This window comes from Lytechinus variegatus, chromosome 12, assembly GCF_018143015.1.
Source record: "Lytechinus variegatus isolate NC3 chromosome 12, Lvar_3.0, whole genome shotgun sequence".
NCBI classification, from domain to species: domain Eukaryota; kingdom Metazoa; phylum Echinodermata; class Echinoidea; order Temnopleuroida; family Toxopneustidae; genus Lytechinus; species Lytechinus variegatus.
In genome coordinates, this window is record NC_054751.1 from 32,666,830 (window position 1) to 32,688,592 (window position 21,763).

The 21,763-nt window shown below is 36.9% G+C and overlaps 2 protein-coding genes across 2 annotated transcripts in view; both read left to right on the forward strand.

Annotated features, from left to right (window-relative positions):
* LOC121425208 (male-specific lethal 3 homolog) overlaps positions 1 to 5,191 on the forward strand; it is a 40,625-nt gene extending 35,434 nt beyond the window's left edge. The window contains exons 9-12 of the mRNA XM_041621215.1: positions 869 to 1,048; positions 2,048 to 2,661; positions 2,995 to 3,079; positions 3,556 to 5,191. Of these exons, the coding sequence (XP_041477149.1) occupies positions 869 to 1,048; positions 2,048 to 2,661; positions 2,995 to 3,079; positions 3,556 to 3,676 (1,000 nt within the window). The 3' untranslated portion in view covers positions 3,677 to 5,191. The remainder of the gene's footprint in view (positions 1 to 868; positions 1,049 to 2,047; positions 2,662 to 2,994; positions 3,080 to 3,555) is intronic.
* A 2,970-nt stretch (positions 5,192 to 8,161) lies between these two features.
* Positions 8,162 to 21,763, forward strand: part of LOC121425210 (alpha-1,6-mannosyl-glycoprotein 2-beta-N-acetylglucosaminyltransferase-like) — a 40,434-nt gene continuing 26,832 nt past the window's right edge. The window contains exons 1-2 of the mRNA XM_041621216.1: positions 8,162 to 8,303; positions 12,457 to 13,135. Coding sequence (XP_041477150.1) covers positions 12,566 to 13,135 — 570 coding nt within the window. The 5' untranslated portion in view covers positions 8,162 to 8,303; positions 12,457 to 12,565. The remainder of the gene's footprint in view (positions 8,304 to 12,456; positions 13,136 to 21,763) is intronic.

Consider the following 21,763-nt stretch of genomic DNA (forward strand, 5'->3'; position numbering starts at 1 on the left):
CAGATCAACGAAAGTTTGAGAAAAATCAGACAAATAATGAGAAAGTTATGAGCATTTTGAATATTGCGATCACTAATGCTATGGAGATAGCGAATTGGCAATGCGACAAAGATGTGTGATGTCACTTGTGAACAACTCTCCCCATTACTTTAGTATATATTTCACTAGAATTGCCTCTTTTATCACATCTATCTATAAATCATGTGTTCTGTCTACATGAGGGCATGTCATACATATTTTTTAAGAATACATCATGGATAAAGAGTTTGTTTCATCATAACAAAAAGCAAAAAGAGTCATTTTGAGGGTATTTTATAGTCCACCAAAGGGAAAGTTGTTCATCAGTGACATCACACATTCTTGTCGCATTGCCAATGTGAGGATCTCCATAGCATTAATGATTGCAATATTCAAATGCTCATAACTTTCTCACTATTTGTCCGATTTTTCTCAAACTATCTTTATTCTTATTCTTTGATTTTTCTGTTGCTACACAAGCCTATTTGTTCCAAAGGTTTCATTCCCCTTTAAGGGTCAATGAACGTACTTAGCATATGAATGGTGTTTTTTTTGGTGAATGATATTTTATAGTCATTTTCAAAGTCAGCACTGCTGCTATATTGAATCACGTAATGCAGGGGAGACTGCCAGAGGCACTCCACTTGTTTTTACATCAATATTTTAGCTTCGTACACTGAAGTACACTTCGGGTCATTATACTATCTAGATAACATGAAAGTCACTTGGAATTTTACAAGGTTCACTTAGAGCCAACATAGTTCACTGAAATTAATTTTAAGTCCACAAAAAATTGGCTTGGATCCACTGAAATCTTTCTAGGATTTTGTGATTATTCTCCACTATTCAGGTGTACCAATGGCAATGTAAGGGCTACAAGACGATGGAGTATGTCGCCCTCTAAAGACGTCTTACCACCAGTCTTAGAACCTCAGACAGCTGAATCTCCACCAGTCCTCAAACCTGAGGCTGTAGTAGATGGGAAGAAGGAGAAGCAGGAGCCGGCTCCTGCAAGAAGGATCACAAGAAGGTAGCTACAGACTTATCAAAATAATTTTAGTTACATTTAGGGAAATGAAGTTGGCGAGAGCAAAGTTGGCTCAGTCTGTAAAGTGTCTGCCTGGTGAACCAAAGATTGTGGGTTCGAGTCCACTCCGGGCGGATGACTGAAACCAGTGCATCGTGTGTAAATGTCTCTCCCCAGTTCCATAGATGCAGGCTATGTTAGAGTGGAAAATACTTTGTCCCTCAGATAGGATGTTAAATTGGTAACGGGGTATGTAAATTATGACAAGGGGCAAGGAAAACTTTCCCAGAGGCCATGTAATTGATTATCAGGGATTTGTGGTTTTCTCCCAAGTACCCATTCCCCTGGGCAGTAATGTAAATATATCCCAGGTAGTACATTGTTTTATTTCCTCATGAAAGAAACTAAATTTGAAGTAAAACTTTTGAAAAAAATGACATTTTAGCCATTCTATGTATTGGAGTGCACTGTGACATCTGTTATGTGGCCAATTTGAAGTCTCCATGGGTATAGTGATTACCAACTATCACAACTTTTAAAAATTCATAACTTTCTTAAAGTTTTTCTGATATTGTTCAAACTTTCACCTATCAACTTGTCTGATTTTTCCTTTTTCCTCTAAAAAAAGTTATTATTTGGGTTGGATCCCCCTTTAAAATGTCAATTGTCACAGATGTTATATTTGAAAATCTTGGAAGTTAAGTGTGCTGTATACATGTATACCCAGTTCTGACAATGGTAGAGGCATAACTTTTGACTGCATGCAGTCAAGAATCTAGTCTAGTTTTTCCTTGTAATTTTGAGCTGATTTTATCCGAGGGTAGGAATCAATATTCCATAGGACTTTTCAGGTAAAGATTACTAGAGGAGCTTGGGATTATGTAAAATTCAATGAGCACTGTATCATACCAGAACAATCAAATCCATGAAGTTTTATTGGAGTTCCTATATATTTACAACTTGATGAATCAACAACTTCTTCTTTATTGTTGTCCTTTTGAGGTCATCAAGCAGTAGCTTTAACCAGTCATCACCACCTCCACCACCGCCTCCAACCGTATCATCAACGAGGGAACTTAGATCATCAGACAGCCAAAGACGTAGGAGTGCTGACATCAAGATTTCTTCATCTTCAGCCAACTCAGTCGTGACCTTGACTCACACCAAACGAGATGAGGGTGATGCCACTACTACCACCACCACCAAAGAACTCACCAACCACCATCCTCCATCTCGTAGCCTGCGTCATTCCTCCAGGCTGGCATCCTCCTCTTCCTCCTCCATCACGCCCTCTCCCCCAGTCATCACTAACATGGACTCCATCCCTTCCTTGGAAGCCTCATCTTCTACCCCTGCACCGCAGACACCGCAGGTCCTCAGCAACGGTGAAAACAAAGACACCATGAAGTTGAGGGGTAGCAGGGGGTCCTTGTCAACGGCCGATGTTGGGAAGATTCCGCAGACGGCGGAGCTTAGCATCAAGGAGGAAGAAAATGATGATGGAGTGTTTAGTATAGAGAAGAATTGTTGGAAGCTTCTGCCCGACGGAGCCCACTATAACGGAGCAGAACCGCCATGCAGGGTCTATGGTGCTCAACATCTATTGAGACTCTTTGGTAAGTTCAAAAATGACTACAACCATTTTAAATCAATGCCTTCAAAATCTAACACTAATTGAACCCATTGGTCAATTGAGTTTCAGTCACAATAAATTCCCACTTACAGATTAAGATTGTTGGATTTTTGTTTTTGTTTTTTTTTATAAATTGGCAAGTCCTTATCATAAAGCTATAAAATCATGCCCTGCTTGGTTAGACTTCAAACTCATGTATAATAATATCGGGTGTTTTTGTTATGTCTGAAATGCCATCCAATTATACTTTATATTGTATATCTTAAAATGATATTCTCATCCATTTTTCTTTATCACTATGTTTGTTTTTATGCAGTTAAACTACCGGAAATTCTTGGACGCATGGATCTACCAGCCAAGAAACTCAAGCCTCTGGTCAAGCACGTAGAGATGTTTCTTAGGTATGTGTATGTCATGGAAGATGTGTGTGAATCAAAGAAGAAAAGTTATCAAAACTCTACAGTGAATTTTTAGAAGTAGTACCTGTCTGAAAGCTACCATAAAGGAAGTCATTAGACAGAATGCTGGGGAAAAATAGGTGTATTCTGTCACAATGGGCAGGTGATGATCAGGGTAATCAGATCTATGTTAGGAGGAATCTCAAACCTGCTTACGTTTGATGTAATGTGATCGTTATTACGATGATGATGGTGATGATGATGATGGTGATGATGATGTTGATGTTAGTGATGGTGGTGGTGATGATGGTGATGGTGATGATGATGATGATTGTGATGATGATGATGATGGTGATTGTGATGATGATGGTGATTGTGATGATGATGATGATGGTGATTGTGATGATGATGATGATGATGATGATGATAATCAGAACTTATCATATAAAACATTATTTTATATTTTTTTATTGTTATAGATGGTTATCAGCTACAGAGCAGCTTTTGGAATACTTCCCAGACAAGGCTTACGTCAGTGAAGCACACGCTCTCAGGGACAGAGGAGATATGAAGACAAAGAGAACAGTGGCTGTAAAATGAAGTTATTTTATCAAGATGTACACCTGTGGGTATTGCATAAACATGCTGTTATTGTTTTTCATGGAAATCAGCAAATTAATAATTGATTTTAGTTGGTGATTGTAGTTAGAAATGGAATATACCAAATAGAGTCAGTTGCTAATCCGGATAAATAGCTGCGAAATTAAGAATGTTGTTGAAGATTTGGGAGTTCGGATGCTGAAAATTTAAATTTTGCGTCTGTGTTGGTGCTTAGTTGGAAGCGCTGCCTTATCTAGCTCCAAAATCTACATGCAAGAAGTGGTAAAAAATTGCATTATATGCAGCTCAGCACCTCGTGATATTCATCAAGGAATCAGCTTCGTTCTGAGTTTGGTGTTATGCTGACAATAAAAATTGACCTAACACCAAAACTAATAGCTCAGCTCCAAACTTGAAATCCCCCAATGCTGTTACATGTATCGTACCTGCCAACTCTTCCTAGTAAATATTCCTTTCTGGGGGAAAAAGAAAAGTGCCATTTTAACCCGTTTTGTTTCTATTTCTGTGAATTTTTTCTGTATCATTGAATATTGAATTTAATAATTCCTGATTTTTTTTTCTATTCCTTGGTTATCAGGGTTGGCAGGTATTTATTTTTCATGATGTAAAAGAAATATTCTCTGAGCCAAGAGATTACTATCGAAGAGATTAAAGGCTACAAAGACAAATGTTGAACTTGTACTTAGTCAGGAATTATGATAATAATATTATATTGGCTACTTATGTAGCGCACAGGTCCGTCTTTGAGTGCTCATGGCGCTTCATGTACTATTCTACGAAAATCAAAATCTAAATGTTGAAAGAAAAGGCATGGAGGAATGCTTTGAGAAGAATATTCTCTGACATGCTAGATCATGGTTTACTTGTAGAGATTAAAAGTCACAAACTGAAAGGAACCAGTTTAAATGAAGATGTAGCATTCTATGGAAGTGTTAATCAATAGTAGACCCACTTAATAAATATTGATTGCAATGATACAGTAAAATCCACTATAAAAGTGAAGATGTATGTTTTGTTTGATTGATGATAACAATGTGGGGGATGGGATTATAGAGTAACTGGTTTCAATGGCAATCAAGGTTGAAACCATTCTAAGACTTAATAATTGATTACAATTTATTGTCAGAGAAAACTTTATGGCTGAAAGTTGTTGGAGAAATGACCAGTAGGTGTAGCATTTTGCTGGCTTTTGTGACAAGTGTACCTTTCATCATTACATTGTGCTTCATCTACAAGAAAGGGTATGGCCTTGATGGTATATAAACTTTCATGTCCTTATTTGATTGCTCTTGGTTTATATCACAAGATTCTGGGATAAAAAAAAGTCCCATGTAATTATATACATGTATATTACAAAAGTTAAAATCAATTTTGCATATGGAAGTCATTTACTTTTATGATGACAGTTTTTGTAGGACAATGTCTGTTGCTTGCTGACAAAGCACGTAATATGTCCTGAAAAGTCAGCAGGTCATGGCAGAGGCAGCGGATCATCAGGCTAGGACAAAGAATGTGGAGGGGCACCTTTTGTCTGCCAAACAATAGGTGCCCCTCCACCTTCATGAGCCTGATGTTCCGCTGCCTCTGGGTCATGGCCATGAAGTGGTCTCTATTGAATTATGGAAATCAAGAGAATATATACATGTACATGTATGTCAAGAAGTAGAAATAGTTCATTGTTCGATCATCATGGTTTCTTGATTTATATAAATTACACTTGCACAGTTATAGCATAAAAATATTGAAAAGAAATCATTCTCAACAAAGTATTCTGTAATAATTCATTGGTATAGATGAAACAAATATTCTGATGAGCCTGTACAGTTAGAGAAGAGTGCTTATGTGTATAGTTACATTCCTATGGTTACCTATTTTTGTTTTCGCTTTTGTCTTTGTTTTTTGTTGTAATTTGCAATCTTACTAAATTGTTTGTTTTATAGAAAAAGATGAATAACAAAAAATTTGCCTTTGTCATTGTTTGTGTTCTTTTCAATGTTTTTTGTTTGAAAATAGGATTTGAAACTTTTTTTTTTCTTAAAGGTCAAGTCCACCTCAGAAAAATGTTGATTTTAATCAATAGAGAAAAATCAGACCAGCACAATGCTGAATATTTCATCGAAATCGGATGTAAAATAAGAAAGTTATGGCATTTCAAAGTTTCGCTTATTTTCAACAAAATAGTTATATGAACGAGCCTATTACATCCAAATGAGAGAGTCGATGATGTCACTCACTCACTATTTCTTTTGTTTTTTATTGTTTGAATTATACAATATTTCCATTTTTACGAATTTGACGATTAGGACCTCCTTGCCTGAAGAACAAAGTGTTAAAATAATGGAATTCCACATGTTCAGGAAGGAATGAAACTTTATTTCACATGACAATGACGACAAAATAAAAATATTTCATATTTCATATAATAAAATACAAAAGAAATAGTGAATGAGTGATGTCATCAACTCTCTCATTTGGATGTAACTGGCTCGTTCATATAACTATTTTGTTGAAAATAAGCAAAACTTTAAAATGCCATAACTTTCTTATTTTACATCCGATTTTGATGAAATTTTCAGTGTTATGCTTGTTGAATTTTTCTCTTTTTATTCAAATCAAGTTTTTGTTGGGGTGGACTCATCCTTTAAAATTGGTCTTAATTGTGGAAGACTTAATGATTTCAAGAGGCATAGAAATAGACTAGAAATAGAAATGTTCAATTGTCTTTGATGTAGTTGCTTGACCTTCAAATACAAATAATATCAGTTTCCAGCCATTGCATATGACGTTACAAATTCAAAATTGAAAAAAAAATCTTGACTCTTGTTCTTTGATGGATTTCTTTATTATTTTCAATTGATTAATTAATTGATTTATTATATATTTTTTATTTATATATTTATTTATGCATTCATTCATTTATCTATTTATTATTCATTTATTTATGTATTTGTTCATTTATTTATTTGTATGTTTTTTTTTCATTTATTTCATTGTTTTTTGGGGGAGCTGATATCCAACCAAACATATTTGAGATATTTCTCATTCCTACCTTGATAAGTTATTGCTCCAAAATAAGATATTGGAAGAGGATGGGTTTTCAAGTAGAATAACTTAAAAAATTAAAGAGCAATTCTTTGATACAAATGTATTGCTGTACACACGCTTGGCCAAATTATTTCCAAACACCCCCTAAACTAGTTTTTCTGTGTGTGTGAAACAACCCTCTAGACAAGTTTTTTGTGGCTTTATTTCACATTTTGGCCCCTAAACAAGTTGTTGCCAGAATATGACCTCTGGGAAAAAAACATACCCTAAACATGTTTGGCTAGTCTTAAAAAAAAAGCTTTTGAAAAAAATATCCTTAATACATTTGACCCTGCGATTGACCATCATTTGTCTTTCAAAACTACCCTTTTTTCTCGAAAATCTGTGTTTTTGATACCCTTAACGAGTGCATGTGTGACCCGCATCCAAAACTAAAAAATACCCCTTTAAACGTGTATTTTTGGTCACACGTGTGTACAGCAATATATTTGACTGCTCCCCCCCCCCCCCCCCGGGCTGCTTGAATAGGATTAAATAATTGACTTACATAGGAAAAGGAGAAATAGCCATAAAAAAGAAATAAAGGATTGAGAGTGAATGGGGGAGAGAGGTATTGAATGAGAAAGAAAAAACAGATTGTGGGAAAGTTTAGAGGTAGATAAATGAGCCTAAAGCAACCAACAATGGATTAAATGATTTTTTTATATTGACTTTCTGGGTAAGAAGATTTTTTAAAGAAGAAAAAAAAAGGAGTGAACTCGTGCAAGACCTGAAAATGGAACATAATTTGAATCACTTTTTGAATTAACATAATCTCACTGACTTACGATGGGGGTGGGGGAGTCAATGAAAAATATTGAATATAAGTATCAACCAAACTCTAAAGTTAAAATATCATGTTAAAAGTTTTTGTACTTTTATTGTTAAAGAAAAGATTTTTATTTATATTTTTTTGACAGAATCGGCAACTTCTTTGGGTGCTCCATCATGTCTTTACTATTTCCTCTGTAGTTTGGACTGCCTTATTTGGCTTTGATGAGGGTATGAAATTGTAAAGGAGAAATCTTCTGCATCTGATGGAGGCCGGGCCGCGAGGGGGGGGGGCTAGAGGGGCTTCAGCCCCCATCCCACTTTTTCCCAAAACCGTGAACAAAAACGTAAAAATGACCATATGATTGTGATTTTTTTGCATCGTCAGCCCCCCCCCCCCCCCTTTGAAAACCGTTCCCCGGCCCCTGTGATGTGATGGGGGATGTGGTGAGGACATAGATTGGTAATACACGTGTGTTTCTGGTTTCATCTCTCAAAGTGGATTTTGTCTAAAAATTGTTTACGCCCTCAAAGTTCAGTCCATCCAACCAAAGATCACTTATGGTCGTCGCGGTACGGTCAGATCATATCAGAGTAAAAAATAAAGATTGCCGTGTCTCTCTCTCGGACGTGCGAAAGTACCGTAACAGACGTGTCCCGTTATCGGGACATGTGGGGGATCGGATGCGGCATTCATGAAATAGGACACTCACTGGTATATATAATAGTTCACTTCATTCGAGTTAATTGGGTAAGAAATAAAACTTTTCATTTCTTCCACATCTTTCAATTCGACTCTGAATAGCTTGAATTGAGTTGGACATCATCTCTCGGCTAATCTCTTCCAATACTCGTCCATCCATTGCACAGGTGCATTATCGCCGCATGCGATCCGTAGTATAGTGCAGTTGAATAGGAATATCACGATTCCGTGATTCAGTAACTGGTATTGCACAGTAACTAAATCGAGTGGTAAGGGTATGCGAGATTAGCCAGGATTGTGAACCATTAGCGAGACGGAGTGTCTCAACTCTCAAGACCCAACAAATCAGAAAATCTGTCATTTTATAAATTTAACTTTGATTTGTAAAGCTTATCATGCTTATGATCATTTTCAGGGTTTTTTAATGTAATTCACAGGGATTAGAAATAGTGTCCACAGATTTAGACAGCTGTCGCTGCCGCCGCGCCGGCAGCCATGTGTCAAGGCAAGGTCAAGGAGTGCATGTTATATTTAACATTTTTAATTCTTTTTAATTTTCTCCTCGTACACATGCACAGACGGCTCGCTATTGTGCAGCCACCATTAGGGAGTTAACAATGAAAATCCCCCCAATCATGCCAATGCCACGGGAAAAAGAACTGTATGATGGGGGGACCTAAAGCTACGCAGTTTGTTTTCAAACGATAAAAACTTATGGCAGTGAGTCCAAACTTCGCGCGTGTCCAAACTTTGCGGACGCTTATTATCTCAAAAACTAGCCAATATCCTTAAAATCTGACATCATCAATGTGAAAAGCGACCTACAATTACCCTTCGCTGAAAGTTTCTTTAGGATTAGTCCAGTATTCATGAAAATATTGGCAAAAGATCAGCAAATTTGTCACCGTTAGCGCCCGTTTTGAAGAAAGCAACAAGCATCACGATATCACCATTTTACAAGCAGGAATCATAAAAAATTTGAGTTAAATGTGGTACTGACCGATTCCATAGCATTTTGCCATCAATCTGATATAAATATTTCACTTTTTGAGCTTGAGTCTTTGTTTAAATCGCCACAAAAGCTTTGGTGCGCGAAGTTAGGTCACACTTTTTCTGAACGGTTTTCCTGCACAGCCCACATTCGCCGATCGGAATAGAATTTTGAGATCGCGATACCAGCGAAACCCAGTGACCTACTTTACATTTTCGTCCATGATTTTATAGTTTATGATCTTGCAGTCAATGTGGTAACTATTTTTTGAAATGGTTTTGTATAAATTATGAATAATTTGTGGACAGAATTAAGCCTGATGAATATTTTTGAAAAGTGCGCGAAGTTTGGACACCCCATCATACTACTAGACTCTATGAGTCTATGCCAATTTCAATATTTGAACAAAATATCTTTCACTAATTTGTGGTAAATATTCTAAAGATCATTAACCATAGAAGAAAATATCACAGAACTCACTAATACAAAAATCCCGCTGTGTTTTCCGAACACCTGATTTCGCCGCCCGATGTAGCTAGAAGGGGTCCTAAAGCTACGCACTCGATTGATCATGCAATAAAATAGTATTTCCCGTGCCTCAATTTTTAAATTATGTTCACATTATTATATGAAATTAAAGTGAATATAACTCCGAAATTCCAAACAGCCATTGGTTTTCTCTGCATTTAGAGATTTATTGCAGCCTCTGTTACAAAAAATGAATAGGAATTGTTTGTCACTCTGCAGTCACAGTTCCACACACAGAGTGCGCATTTGCAATTGAAAACTGCATGCGCGATGAGTGGTGCGTAGCTTTTTTTAGGACCCCCTACCATACTAAAACAAAGATTATTCCATTTTGGCCTGAAATGCACCATATAAACGGAAAAAAAAGTTGAAGGGGAAAAAACAGTGTCTTACATGTACTTCGGCTGTCCCGCAGCTTCACTTGACTTCCCTGGTTTCTTTTAAATATCCGAAATTAATACATAACCATATGGCCAATGAGTACCCTAGGTACTGCTGATCGAGCTCGTAGAACTTCGGTCTCTGTATTTGGTGAGTGGAGTCAATTGGACTGGAGTTCAGTGGAACAACCAACGTAACAGACCAAAGCTTTTGCTCTACCACAGGTTATGTGATTGCATCCAGTGATTGAATAAAAGAAACTTCTCTGACTGAGCTGAGCCTGAGTGCACTCACAATGTAGTAACAGTAAGTGCGAGTAAAGTCGGCGGAAGCGGGGGGGGACGTATCCCCCTAATTTTAGGTGGGGGGGACGATCCACGCCTAAGTTTTTAGTTGATGACCTTTTTTTTTGCTTGATTGTCAAAAAATTTTGGTAGTCCCCCCCCTGAAATTTTGGTTGATAACCTTTTTTCTTTTTTTTTTGCTTGTCAATTTTGTTTCCTGCATCCTCCCTAAAATTTTTGGCTTCCGCTGCCAATGAGGGCAAGGTTACCTCAAAGAGGTGTTCGTGTAGGCTCCACTCCACTGGCCACTTCACTACCGCTACACCTACCCTAGACAGGAATAGCCGTCGTTTCTGGGGATTTATTTAACAATTTCTGACATTTTACTATAATCCCATTCACCGACGGGCAACATTAGTGTGTTAGTGCGAGCCTGCATGTGTAATCAGGTCAACAATTCGGAGGACAGGTTTTGTCCAGATTTTTATTTTATTAAACTCTAAATGACATTATCTTGAACGAAGGCCCACTATTTTTGTTAGACTCTAATCTTTCTTTTGATGCTTTATAAGTTCTAAGAAAATAAGAAAAATATACGTTACTGATGATTTATTCCTTATTTTTTTAATTTTTTGCCGGAGAGGAAAAAATGGCAGCCGTGTGTTGCGTTCAACGTGTTGTGCTTTTATCAAGGCTTTCCGATTAAATTTTCTATATCATGGTCAATCAATGCGAGCGACAAGTTCTGAATGCATGCATATCCACAAGCGCAAAGCAGCGGCAAAAATCGCGATATATAGCGACTGGTACATACGTCTGTAAGGATGATGACGTCATCCAAGATGGCAACTTACGTTGACCAACGAAAGGATCGAAGATGACTGTGTTTCGATCATCATTTGAAAGGAATTAGCGGTAACTGCGGTTTAAGGTTCGGTATTTCTGAATTTTATATTTTTTTTCATAAGTTTGAATGTACTTTCTTTTTGATAATGTGACATTTTATGTACAAAAAAAACCGATACCAAAATCGGGTTTCCACCGAATGTTAGATCTAACGTTACTGCTAATATGTTGGCTGAACGTACGGGCCAACAACTCTTCAGTCTATGTATGGGTAAGTGGAGCCAACGCAGTTCAGCGGAACAACCAAAATACAGAGACTGAAGCTTTTGGTCTACACCTACCCTAGACAGCTGGCAGCCGTCTGTTTCAAGAAGTTTTTAAACATTTGTTTTTCTCCTTGTACACAGACGGCTCGCGATCATACAGCCGCCATTAGGGGTCAACAATGCAAAAAAGCTTTCCCATGTCCTTTCAAGAAAAAAACCCCAACTTTTGATAAAAGAATTGATAAATCTAGTTAAATATGTACAAAGGTAATGGGGAGTTGTATGTGTGACATCACAAATGCTTATCTATTTCATCGGCCCAAATCATATCAAGTGATTGTTTTATAACATTCACAAGCAATGTTACTTTGTAGACAGTAATAAATAATCTAGATACTAGTACATTTCATACTTTTCAATGTAGGCAGCACCTTATGATAAAGTGTAATGCAGGGCTCTGACTAATTTATGAAATTATTTTTATTCAAATTTTATCCACAAAAATAAATATTGGATTGACAATGATAAGATATTCATCGGTGCAACTTACAAGGGGGACAAATCATGCACACATGTACTGAGAAACTCTTGGACAAATGAATATTCTTGCCTCACTCTTGCATCATTGACTTTTGCACAGGGATTGCAGTTGGTTTCATATTTCATTTCCTGTCAAATAGGCCACTAACATTTTCAGAATTTTAAAATAAAAAGATATCATCTCATCTTTGGAAAAAAGCTAAGAAATAAGTCGTGATTGCATTTGATGATCCCTAATTATTCATGGTCTGATCGCAAGTTGAAACCAAGTGAAAACAAAGGGGAACTGTAACTAAAAATGATAAGTTATGGATTGTCAGAGTTTGCATTATTGTAATTTTTTGTTCTTTATCTCTAATTTTCAGGTAGCTGCCAGTCACTTGCTTTGGGAAGCCCATTTTGTGACATCTGCCTGTAAGTGCCTGTCATTGAAGTATTTGATATTCTGAAGAGAGGTGGACACATCCTGCAATTATGAGGCTATTAAGAACTATCAAGACATTGCTTTTTGCGTGCGCAGGGATATCTGCTCTGTGGATGATGATGTCATTATTAGGTGGTAATAATGATGATAATATGGAAGAATATATAATCCAACGTGCCAAACAACCGCGGGCAAAGGAACAAGGTGATAGTGTAGGTGACGAGAACAATGACATTTATAAAAATGTGGAGGGTAACAAACTGACATTGAGGGAGACAGACAAATCTGGCCATGAGCTTAGTAACAATACCCTTAATATTCACCATGAAAGAGATCAAGAACCTATCATGGCCAGTCTTCCTTTGACACGTGAAAAGCTGAAACAGGCGATTCTAACCATCAACCACGAACAGAAGATATTAAACAAGGAGCGTTTTCCACACCGAGGGCCAGAGAGTATCGTAATCCTTGTGATGGTCCATGATAGGCTGGAGTATCTTGAGTACCTCATACAGTCATTGGAGAAGGCTGATGGTATCAGTGATGCTTTACTCATCTTCAGCCATGATTACTATTCAGAGGATATCAACAGAGTCATCAGGCAAATAACATTCTGTCAGGTAAAATCCTATTCACATTGTCATTATTTCAAGTTCTCATAGTTCTTACTGTAGAGTGGCCGAATGTTCAAAAATACACCTCACAAAACAGTCGTAAACAAGCAATCTCAAATCATATTAAATAGCCAGAAGAAACTAAAATGTAATTGTACATGTAGCTGAAATAAACTCAAAATAAAGATGTTGACAAAAGGAAGTCCAGTGATGCTCTGATTTATTGGCCTGAATTCCAGACCTCACTAGAGATTCATTACCTTTAAAAATAATATATTCAAATATATTAGTAAAAATATTGTCACCTTGTCAATTCAACCAATAGATAAAGAGAGAATGGAAGAGCCCAGAAAAGTGGAAGAACCAATGGCGAAAGGTGAATCAATGAGGATGAGATAGGATGATATGAATGCAGACCTTCATTTTTCAGGAGAGCGATCGCGCCGGCGCTCCTACCGCGCTCCTAAAAAGAAATAAGGAGAGCAAAAAATCACGCTCCTAAAAAAAAAAAAAAAATTGCTAAAATTTCACATTTCACATCTTAATATCCATGAAATGGCCTTCTATTTTCATAATTCCTTGAAATTACTTTGATGTAGTTGAAAACTATCAAAAAAATGAAGAATATTCATCTCTTTCCCGACTCTGATTTTAATTTAAACTCGGTAAATATTGCAGTCCCATATGTAGATTTTCATGGCAACACCATGGAAGTCTACATGTGGGACTGCAATATTTGCCGAGGTAAGTTCAAATCAGAGTCGGGAAAGAGGTGAATATTCTTCATTTTTCTGATAGTTTTCAACTAAATCAAAGTAATTTCAAGGAATTATGGAAAAAAGAAGACCAATTCATGGATTTAAAGATGGTCATTTTCAAACGTGAGTGACACGACAATCGGAGAGGTTTAAGGGCTCATATCTTCAAACTTAAAGGTTATGAATCAATCATGACTACTATATTATATACAATGTAGGACTGGCATGGGCCACTGCGAGTTTGATTTGAATTCAACAATTCGTTTAGTAGATATGATTAAAAAACGGTGCGTGAGTGACACGACAAATTTTGGACATGGGTTTCTGACCACTAAGACATATGGTTGGATTCGTGCCCAAGTAGTTGTCATGGAGTACTGTGAGTACCAGTAAATGTACATAAATAGTGTACCTATCTAACACATATAGTCAAAATCAATCAAACCTTCTCTATGGAAAATGGTACCCTCCTATATACCGTGAGTGACACGACATCCAAAACGTGAGTGACACGACAAGTGCAAAAATACAACATTTATCTCAACATTGAAAGTATTTTTTGCATGATCTAGAAGAGTAAAATACCATTAACCAAAAAACAAGCTTAATTACATAATAACTGCTTTCTTTAAAGTTCATAATATGTCATCCTGATTTTTTATTCTTGGTTTATGGTCATATTTGCCCATCAACTCACATTCCCTATACCATACGACATTGTCACACTAGGGCTTCTACCACTCTCCTCTTTAGAGGAGGAGGGGGCACTTGAAGGAGGTGTTATGAGGTCTTGGCATTGACATCAACTCAAACATTCTTTTTGTGGCCTGATATCATTCAAAACTTTAACTCTTTCTCCCTATCTGTATATGAAAGTTTACAGGTTCATACAATTCAGCATCCACAACGGATGGAATAATTTTTCCTTGTAAGAAAGGTATTCTCAATAGTCACTAACATCATCTGGCATGGTCTGGTAGCCAATGATGTCATGTATGACTCCTTTTTCTTGAAATATTGGATTACAATATTATCCTCCTTTAATATTTTAGGCATTGTCCAAATAGGACATGGCAGTTTCAATGTCTTTTTTGGTACCAAACCCCAATCACGTTGCTGCACACTTCAGATGGACTATCAGCAAATCCTTGAGAAACTTGGGAATTCATCTCAACAAGCATAGGTTTTCTCCTGAACACTGCTTGTATGTGGACCCTCCCAAGGCAGTACATGTAGGCACTGTACCAAAATTCAGAGCTATGCTTTTAGCTGGAATCTTGTAAGCACCTTTTCATTGCTAATTATTTGATCATATACCATACCACGGGAATCCAGGGAAAGCCACAAGGTGAAAGACGCAGTCAGTACCTGATTCTTGCAGTCTGCTACTATTACATAAAAACTACAAGTTATTAGCCTTTCCTTTTCTAAGCCCTTGGATGTCACACTAAAATCCAATTCAGCATCCCAACCAGGCTCCCTTTATACCTCAATAGCTTTTTCCCCTCGAGGTCCAGCTCTGTTCTTATCAGGGTACCCCCCCAAAAAAAAAAAAATTGATCTACTGGTACATGGCAACCCATCCAAAGTTGCTCAAATCAAAATGCAGTCTTGGTTGGGACTTGTTGGGACCTACATGAACATGCATCATTTTGTTGTAATGAATATGTGTAAATGCAAACCTGCTCTGAACACACATTGGCCCGCTTACGGTAGTTTGCTGTTCAGACCCTACATGTAGTTAATCACTAGCGGTATGAATGGTGGCCGAACAAATAATGATTTTGAACTTGGCATGTAGCTGCTTCAAGCAATATCCAAAATGTTCTATCAAATCTCAGTACATTCTCACCTGAAATGTTTATGTTTTCTTGCAAATTTGTTTATTTCATGTCCTGGAATACAAGCTTTATGGCAAATGAAAAGGTTGATTTAATCAATCAGAAGGAAAAGAAAAATATTTTCTTTTCCGAATTTGAAAAAAATGTTTGGTGTTCATGGTGATCTCTTATATCTCATGTACACTACTTTACCACTAAATTTCTGCAAATTTCAAAAAAGGATCCCTGACTTTTCTAAAGCTCTATGAGTATAACAAAGAAATAACATTGCTCAAAAGAAAGGTGAACTTTCTGCTCATTTCTGTAAATGGAGACAGAGAATGTTCGAGTAATACCTAGGTATGACTTGAAACATCACCATCACCAACCCTTTATGCATTGTAAATTTTGTGTTGATTGATTATGTTGTTATATTCTTAATCACAGTACATTCACCAAAATATGAATTAGGATCCGAGTCTTCACACCAATGGAAAATTGTCAGGATTTTTTAAACCAAGGCAACCACGGAGAGGAGAGAAAATAGATGAACTCAATGTCAAATTCAATATTTCCATAAAAAGGAGTAAAATTAGGAAGATGGAGGAAATTATTAGCCTAAAATAGGCCTAAATGATGTCAGGAACAACATTTTGACTGTATCCCTGGTAAAGCGCTTCAAAAATTACTGGATGTCCTTTTTTATACACAATATAATACCGTGAGTGACACGACATTTCGTGAGTGACACGACATTGTGAGTGACACGACACAACTTTAACAGTTAATTTTAGCTTTACCTTAACACATTGGACCAAGTTACTTTATATACAATAAGGTACAGATAAACTGTATTTGCTCCAGTACTGGGATAAATTGATTATCAGAATACACAGCTCTAGAAAACTTTATGCATTTAAAACGTGAGTGACACGACAACCAGTTTTGAAAACTTCGAAACAAAATTTTTTTCAGAAAAACACTTCACAGATTTTTTTTTTGCTATTTAGGAGTTAGATACAATACACAGCTTGCATCTTGCCAACAAATGTGCTTCTAATACAAATTTTATATTGTGATAGGCAATATGTGAATTTTAATGGAAAAATCAACATTTTGTAACATTTAATTTCCCTTGTATAAAATTCACTGTATCTCAAGACATAATTAATACTTTTATGTAAATGAAATGGAAAAATATACTTTAAGATGTCTAGTTTCAAAAAACATTGATGCCTAATGATTTCTACCAAGTTTTAATTTTCACCCCCATGTCCACTTTTGTTTGAAAATGACCTAGTGTGAAGTGGGAAATTTTAGCAATTTTTTTTTTTTATTTATTTTTTTAGCAGGAGCGCGTACGACATCTTGTAAACGTATTAATATGACCCAGACCTAGTTTCACCACAGATTAATAATAGCTCCACAGCTATTGCATATACAATGTTAAGAAAAATCTACAATTTATCATACATGTATTGTAATGAATTGATTTGAGCTCCTCACGGAGACAATTCTGAGGAGCTCAATTGAGCTCCTCAAATAAATAAGGAGAGCGATTTATTGAGCTCCAAGAAATTATAAACATGAAGGTCTGTGAATGAAGACGAATGTTCTGAATGTAAATGAGAAAAGGACAATAGAATTATGTGGAGCTGCATGGAGTTGGAATGGCAATGGAATGATGTGATGTAGAAATTAAGGAATGAGAGAAATGGGTGTGTGACAATGGTATAGAAATGGGAAGTAAAGAGGACTGTGGAAAGCAAATTGAAAAACAATATGATTAAAGGACAAGTCCACCGCTAAAAAAACTTGATTTGAATAAAAAGAGAAAAATTCAACAAGCATAACACTGAAAATTTCATCAAAATCGGATGTAAAATAAGAAAGTTATGACATTTTAAAGTTTCGCTCATTTTCAACAAAATAGTTATATGAACGAGCCAGTTACATCCAACTGAGAGAGTTGATGACATTACTCACTCACTACTTCTTTTGTATTTTATTATATGAAATATTGTTGTTTTCTCGTCATTGTCATGTGAAATGAAGTTTCATTCCTCCCTGAACACGTGGAATTCCATTATTTTAACATTTTGTGCTTCAGGCAAGGAGGTCCTAATCGTCAAATTCGTAAAAATTGAAATATTATATAATTCAAACAATAAAAAACAAAAGAAATAGTGAGTGGGTGACATCATCGACTCTCTCATTTGGATGTAACTGGCTCGTTCATAACTATTTTGTTGAAAATAAGCGAAACTTTGAAATGTCATAACTTTTTGTTTTACATCCGATTTCGATGAAATTTTCAGCATTGTGCTTGTCTGATTTTTCTCTATTGATTCAAATCAACATTTTTCTGAGGTGGACTTGACCTTTAAACATGACAAAATTCAACCCTTACATTACTTATACCTCGGTCACATTTGCTCTACGGCAGCCGTATGGTGAGTCGAAAACAGCCGTTTTAACATTTTTTGTACCAGCTACATATAGGTGATTTGAATGTAGAGCAAATGTGACCGAGGTATTAGAATTACAAGTTCGTACAATTTGTGTGCATTTCATAATGCATGCATAGAAATTGCGCTATTCTTGTTATGTCACTCCTTCACGTTAATCCTTTGAAACTTTCCTAGGTCTCCTTAATCCTGAGAGATTGGTTAACTACAGTGTTGTTAACACCATACTTAAATCATGTGCTTCTCTTTCAAAGGTTATTTAGGGTCAATGAACTTTGGGCATGTGAGGGGCATTTTCTGAATTTCCATCATAACTAATTTTTATGGAGCTAGTTCATAAAGCTTGGACGTAAGAGTAATCACGTATCACTTAACATCCTTTGCAAGTTTCAGGTCACATGACTAAGGTCAAAGGTCATTTAGGGTCAATGAACTTTGGATATGTTGAGGGTATCTGTTGAATTACCATCGTCACTTTGAATGTTTATGGACATAGTTCATAAAATTTAGACATAAGAGTAATCAAGTATCACTGAACATCCTGTGCAAGTTTCAGGTCACATGACCAAGGTCAAAGGTCATTTAGGGCCAATAAATTTTGGTCATGTTGGGGGTACATGGATGTATTTGTTGAATAGGCATCATAACTTAGAAAGTTTCAATTTGGATCTATTTCATGAAACATAATACACATATGCACTTGCATAGGTAATCAAGTATACTGTAAATTATTGTTTTGTGCACACATCTTAGATCACGTGATCATGGTAAAGTCATTTTGGGTCAATGGACATAACATTTTATTATCATATGACCGTTTTCTTTTGTGAATAATTATTCAATAGCTGTTTTCAAAGTCAGCACTGCTGTTACATGTATACCGAATCATGTAATGCAGGCGAGACTGCCAGACAGAGGCGTTCCCTTGTTTTTTATTATCACTTGCGAGATGTGCAATTTTTACACAGCTTGTGTTGACCATCAAACTGTTTTTACTCAGTTGGTAGAGCGCCTGTCTCCCACCTGGAAGGTTGAGGGTTCAAACTAATGTTGTAAGTTAGAGCAATTACGGGATCGGAGTTCGGTTCGGAAGTTTTGCTCCTAAAATCGGAATCGGTTCGGATATCGGATCGGAAGATATTCAAAAACAAAAAAATACATTAAAATTTGTAAGTGGCCGGCGCGTGGACAAATGCGGCACGCTACACTGATGGCAGAATTTGTTTTGATCTCCGACAAAAGCGGAGGAAGAAGATGATGAGTTGTTTTGATCTCCGACATAATCGGAGGAAGGAAAATAAGATAATGACGTTCCAGCGCGCGACACTACCGCCGATCAACGATAGGCCTCTACTCTACAACATCGTGGTGATGGCGGAGTCCGTCGTGAACTTTTAGAGGCCGCATTACTTACCGAAAAAGACGCACTATTATCCAAAGTTGTTTAAGATGATATTCACCTTTTCTACAATATCGTAGTGATGGCGGAGGTAATCGTAAACTCTTAGAGGTCGCATGACCTCCCGAAAAAGACGCATTATTATCCAAAGTTGCTTACCATGATATTCACCTTCTCTACAACATCGTAGTGATGGCGGAGGTAATCGTAATCTCATAAAGGTCGCATGACCTCCCGAAAAAGACGCATTATTATCAAGAGTTGTTTACCGTGATATTCACCTTCTCTACAACATCGTAGTGATGGCGGAGGTAATCGTAATCTCATAAAGGTCGCATGACCTCCCGAAAAAGACGCATTATTATCAAGAGTTGTTTACCGTGATATTCACCTTCTCTACAACATCGTAGTGATGGCGGAGGTAATCGTAAACTCTTAAAGGTCGCATGACCTCCCGAAAAAGACGCATTATTATCAAGAGTTGTTTACCATGATATTCACCTTCTCTACAACATCGTAGTGATGGCGGAGGAATTCGTAATCTCAAAAAGGTCGCATGACCTCCCGAAAAAGACGCATTATTATCAAAAGTTGTTTACCGTGATATTCACCTTCTCTACAACATCATAGTGATGGCGGAGGTAATCCTAATCTCATAAAGGTCGCATGACCTCCCGAAAAAGACGCATTATTATCAAGAGTTGTTTACCGTGATATTCACCTTCTCTACAACATCGTAGTGATGGCGGAGGTAATCGTAATCTCATAAAGGTCGCATGACCTCCCGAAAAAGACGCATTATTATCAAGAGTTGTTTACCGTGATATTCACCTTCTCTACAACATCGTAGTGATGGCGGAGGTAATCGTAATCTCATAAAGGTCGCATGACCTCCCGAAAAAGACGCATTATTATCAAGAGTTGTTCACCGTGATATTCACCTTCTCTACAACATCGTAGTGATGGCGGAGGTAATCGTAATCTCATAAAGGTCGCATGACCTCCCGAAAAAGACGCATTATTATCAAGAGTTGTTTACCGTGATATTCACCTCTCTACAACATCGTAGTGATGGCGGAGGTAATCGTAATCTCATAAAGGTTGCATGACCTCCCGAAAAAGACGCATTATTATCAAAAGTTGTTTACCGTGATATTCACCTTCTCTACAACATCGTAGTGATGGCGGAGGTAATCGTAATCTCATAAAGGTCGCATGACCTCCCGAAAAAGACGCATTATTATCAAGAGTTGTTTACCGTGATATTCACCTTCTCTACAACATCGTAGTGATGGCGGAGGTAATCGTAAACTCTTAGAGGTCGCATGACCTCCCGAAAAAGACGCATTATTATCCAGAGTTGTTTACCATGATATTCACCTTCTCTACAACATCGTAGTGAGGTAATCGTAAACTCTTAGAGGACGTATAGTCAGATAGTCGTAAATATTACCGCGCATGTCAGCGTGTTCAACTAAATCTTATTTGCCTCCGCTTAAGATCAAAACATATCGTCTTTTCGTTGTTTTTCTTCCTCCATTTTTGTCGGAGATCAAAACAAATTATCACCAATTATCATTATCATCGTTTTGTTCTTCCCCGATTATGTCGGAGATCAAAACAAATCATAATCTTCTCCACCTGCCTTTCCGCTAATATCGGAGATAAAAACAAATCATAATTTTCTTCCCCTTTATCTTCTTTTCCTTCCACCGCTTTTGTCTGAGATCAAAACAAATCACCAGCGCATTTTGACGGCAAACATGTCGCCACATGTTTTTTTTTTTTGTCTTGTTATGTTTTGGTTTTTCCGATCCGATTTTTTTACCAATGGTCAAAAATCGGAGTTCGGAAAAATGTAGAAAAAAGGGGAAAATCGGATCGGATCGGGAATTGGAATAAAAATCGGTTACAGCATTAGTTCAAACCCCGGCCATGTTAGACCAAAAGGCATAAAAAGCTGGGAGTTGCTGCTACCCTGTTTGGCGTTTAACATTCAAGGAATAGAGCCTTCGATCAATTGGGCAAATGAATTTTTTGAATATTTTTATTCTCATCTATTTCAAACATTAAAATATGGATTTTTGTTTTCATTTTCATCAGATTGGATTGTTGCGTTGGGTCGGGCAATCATGTATACCTGACCATTCATGAAAAGGAAACCCCCGCCCCCCCCCTAAATTCCTGAA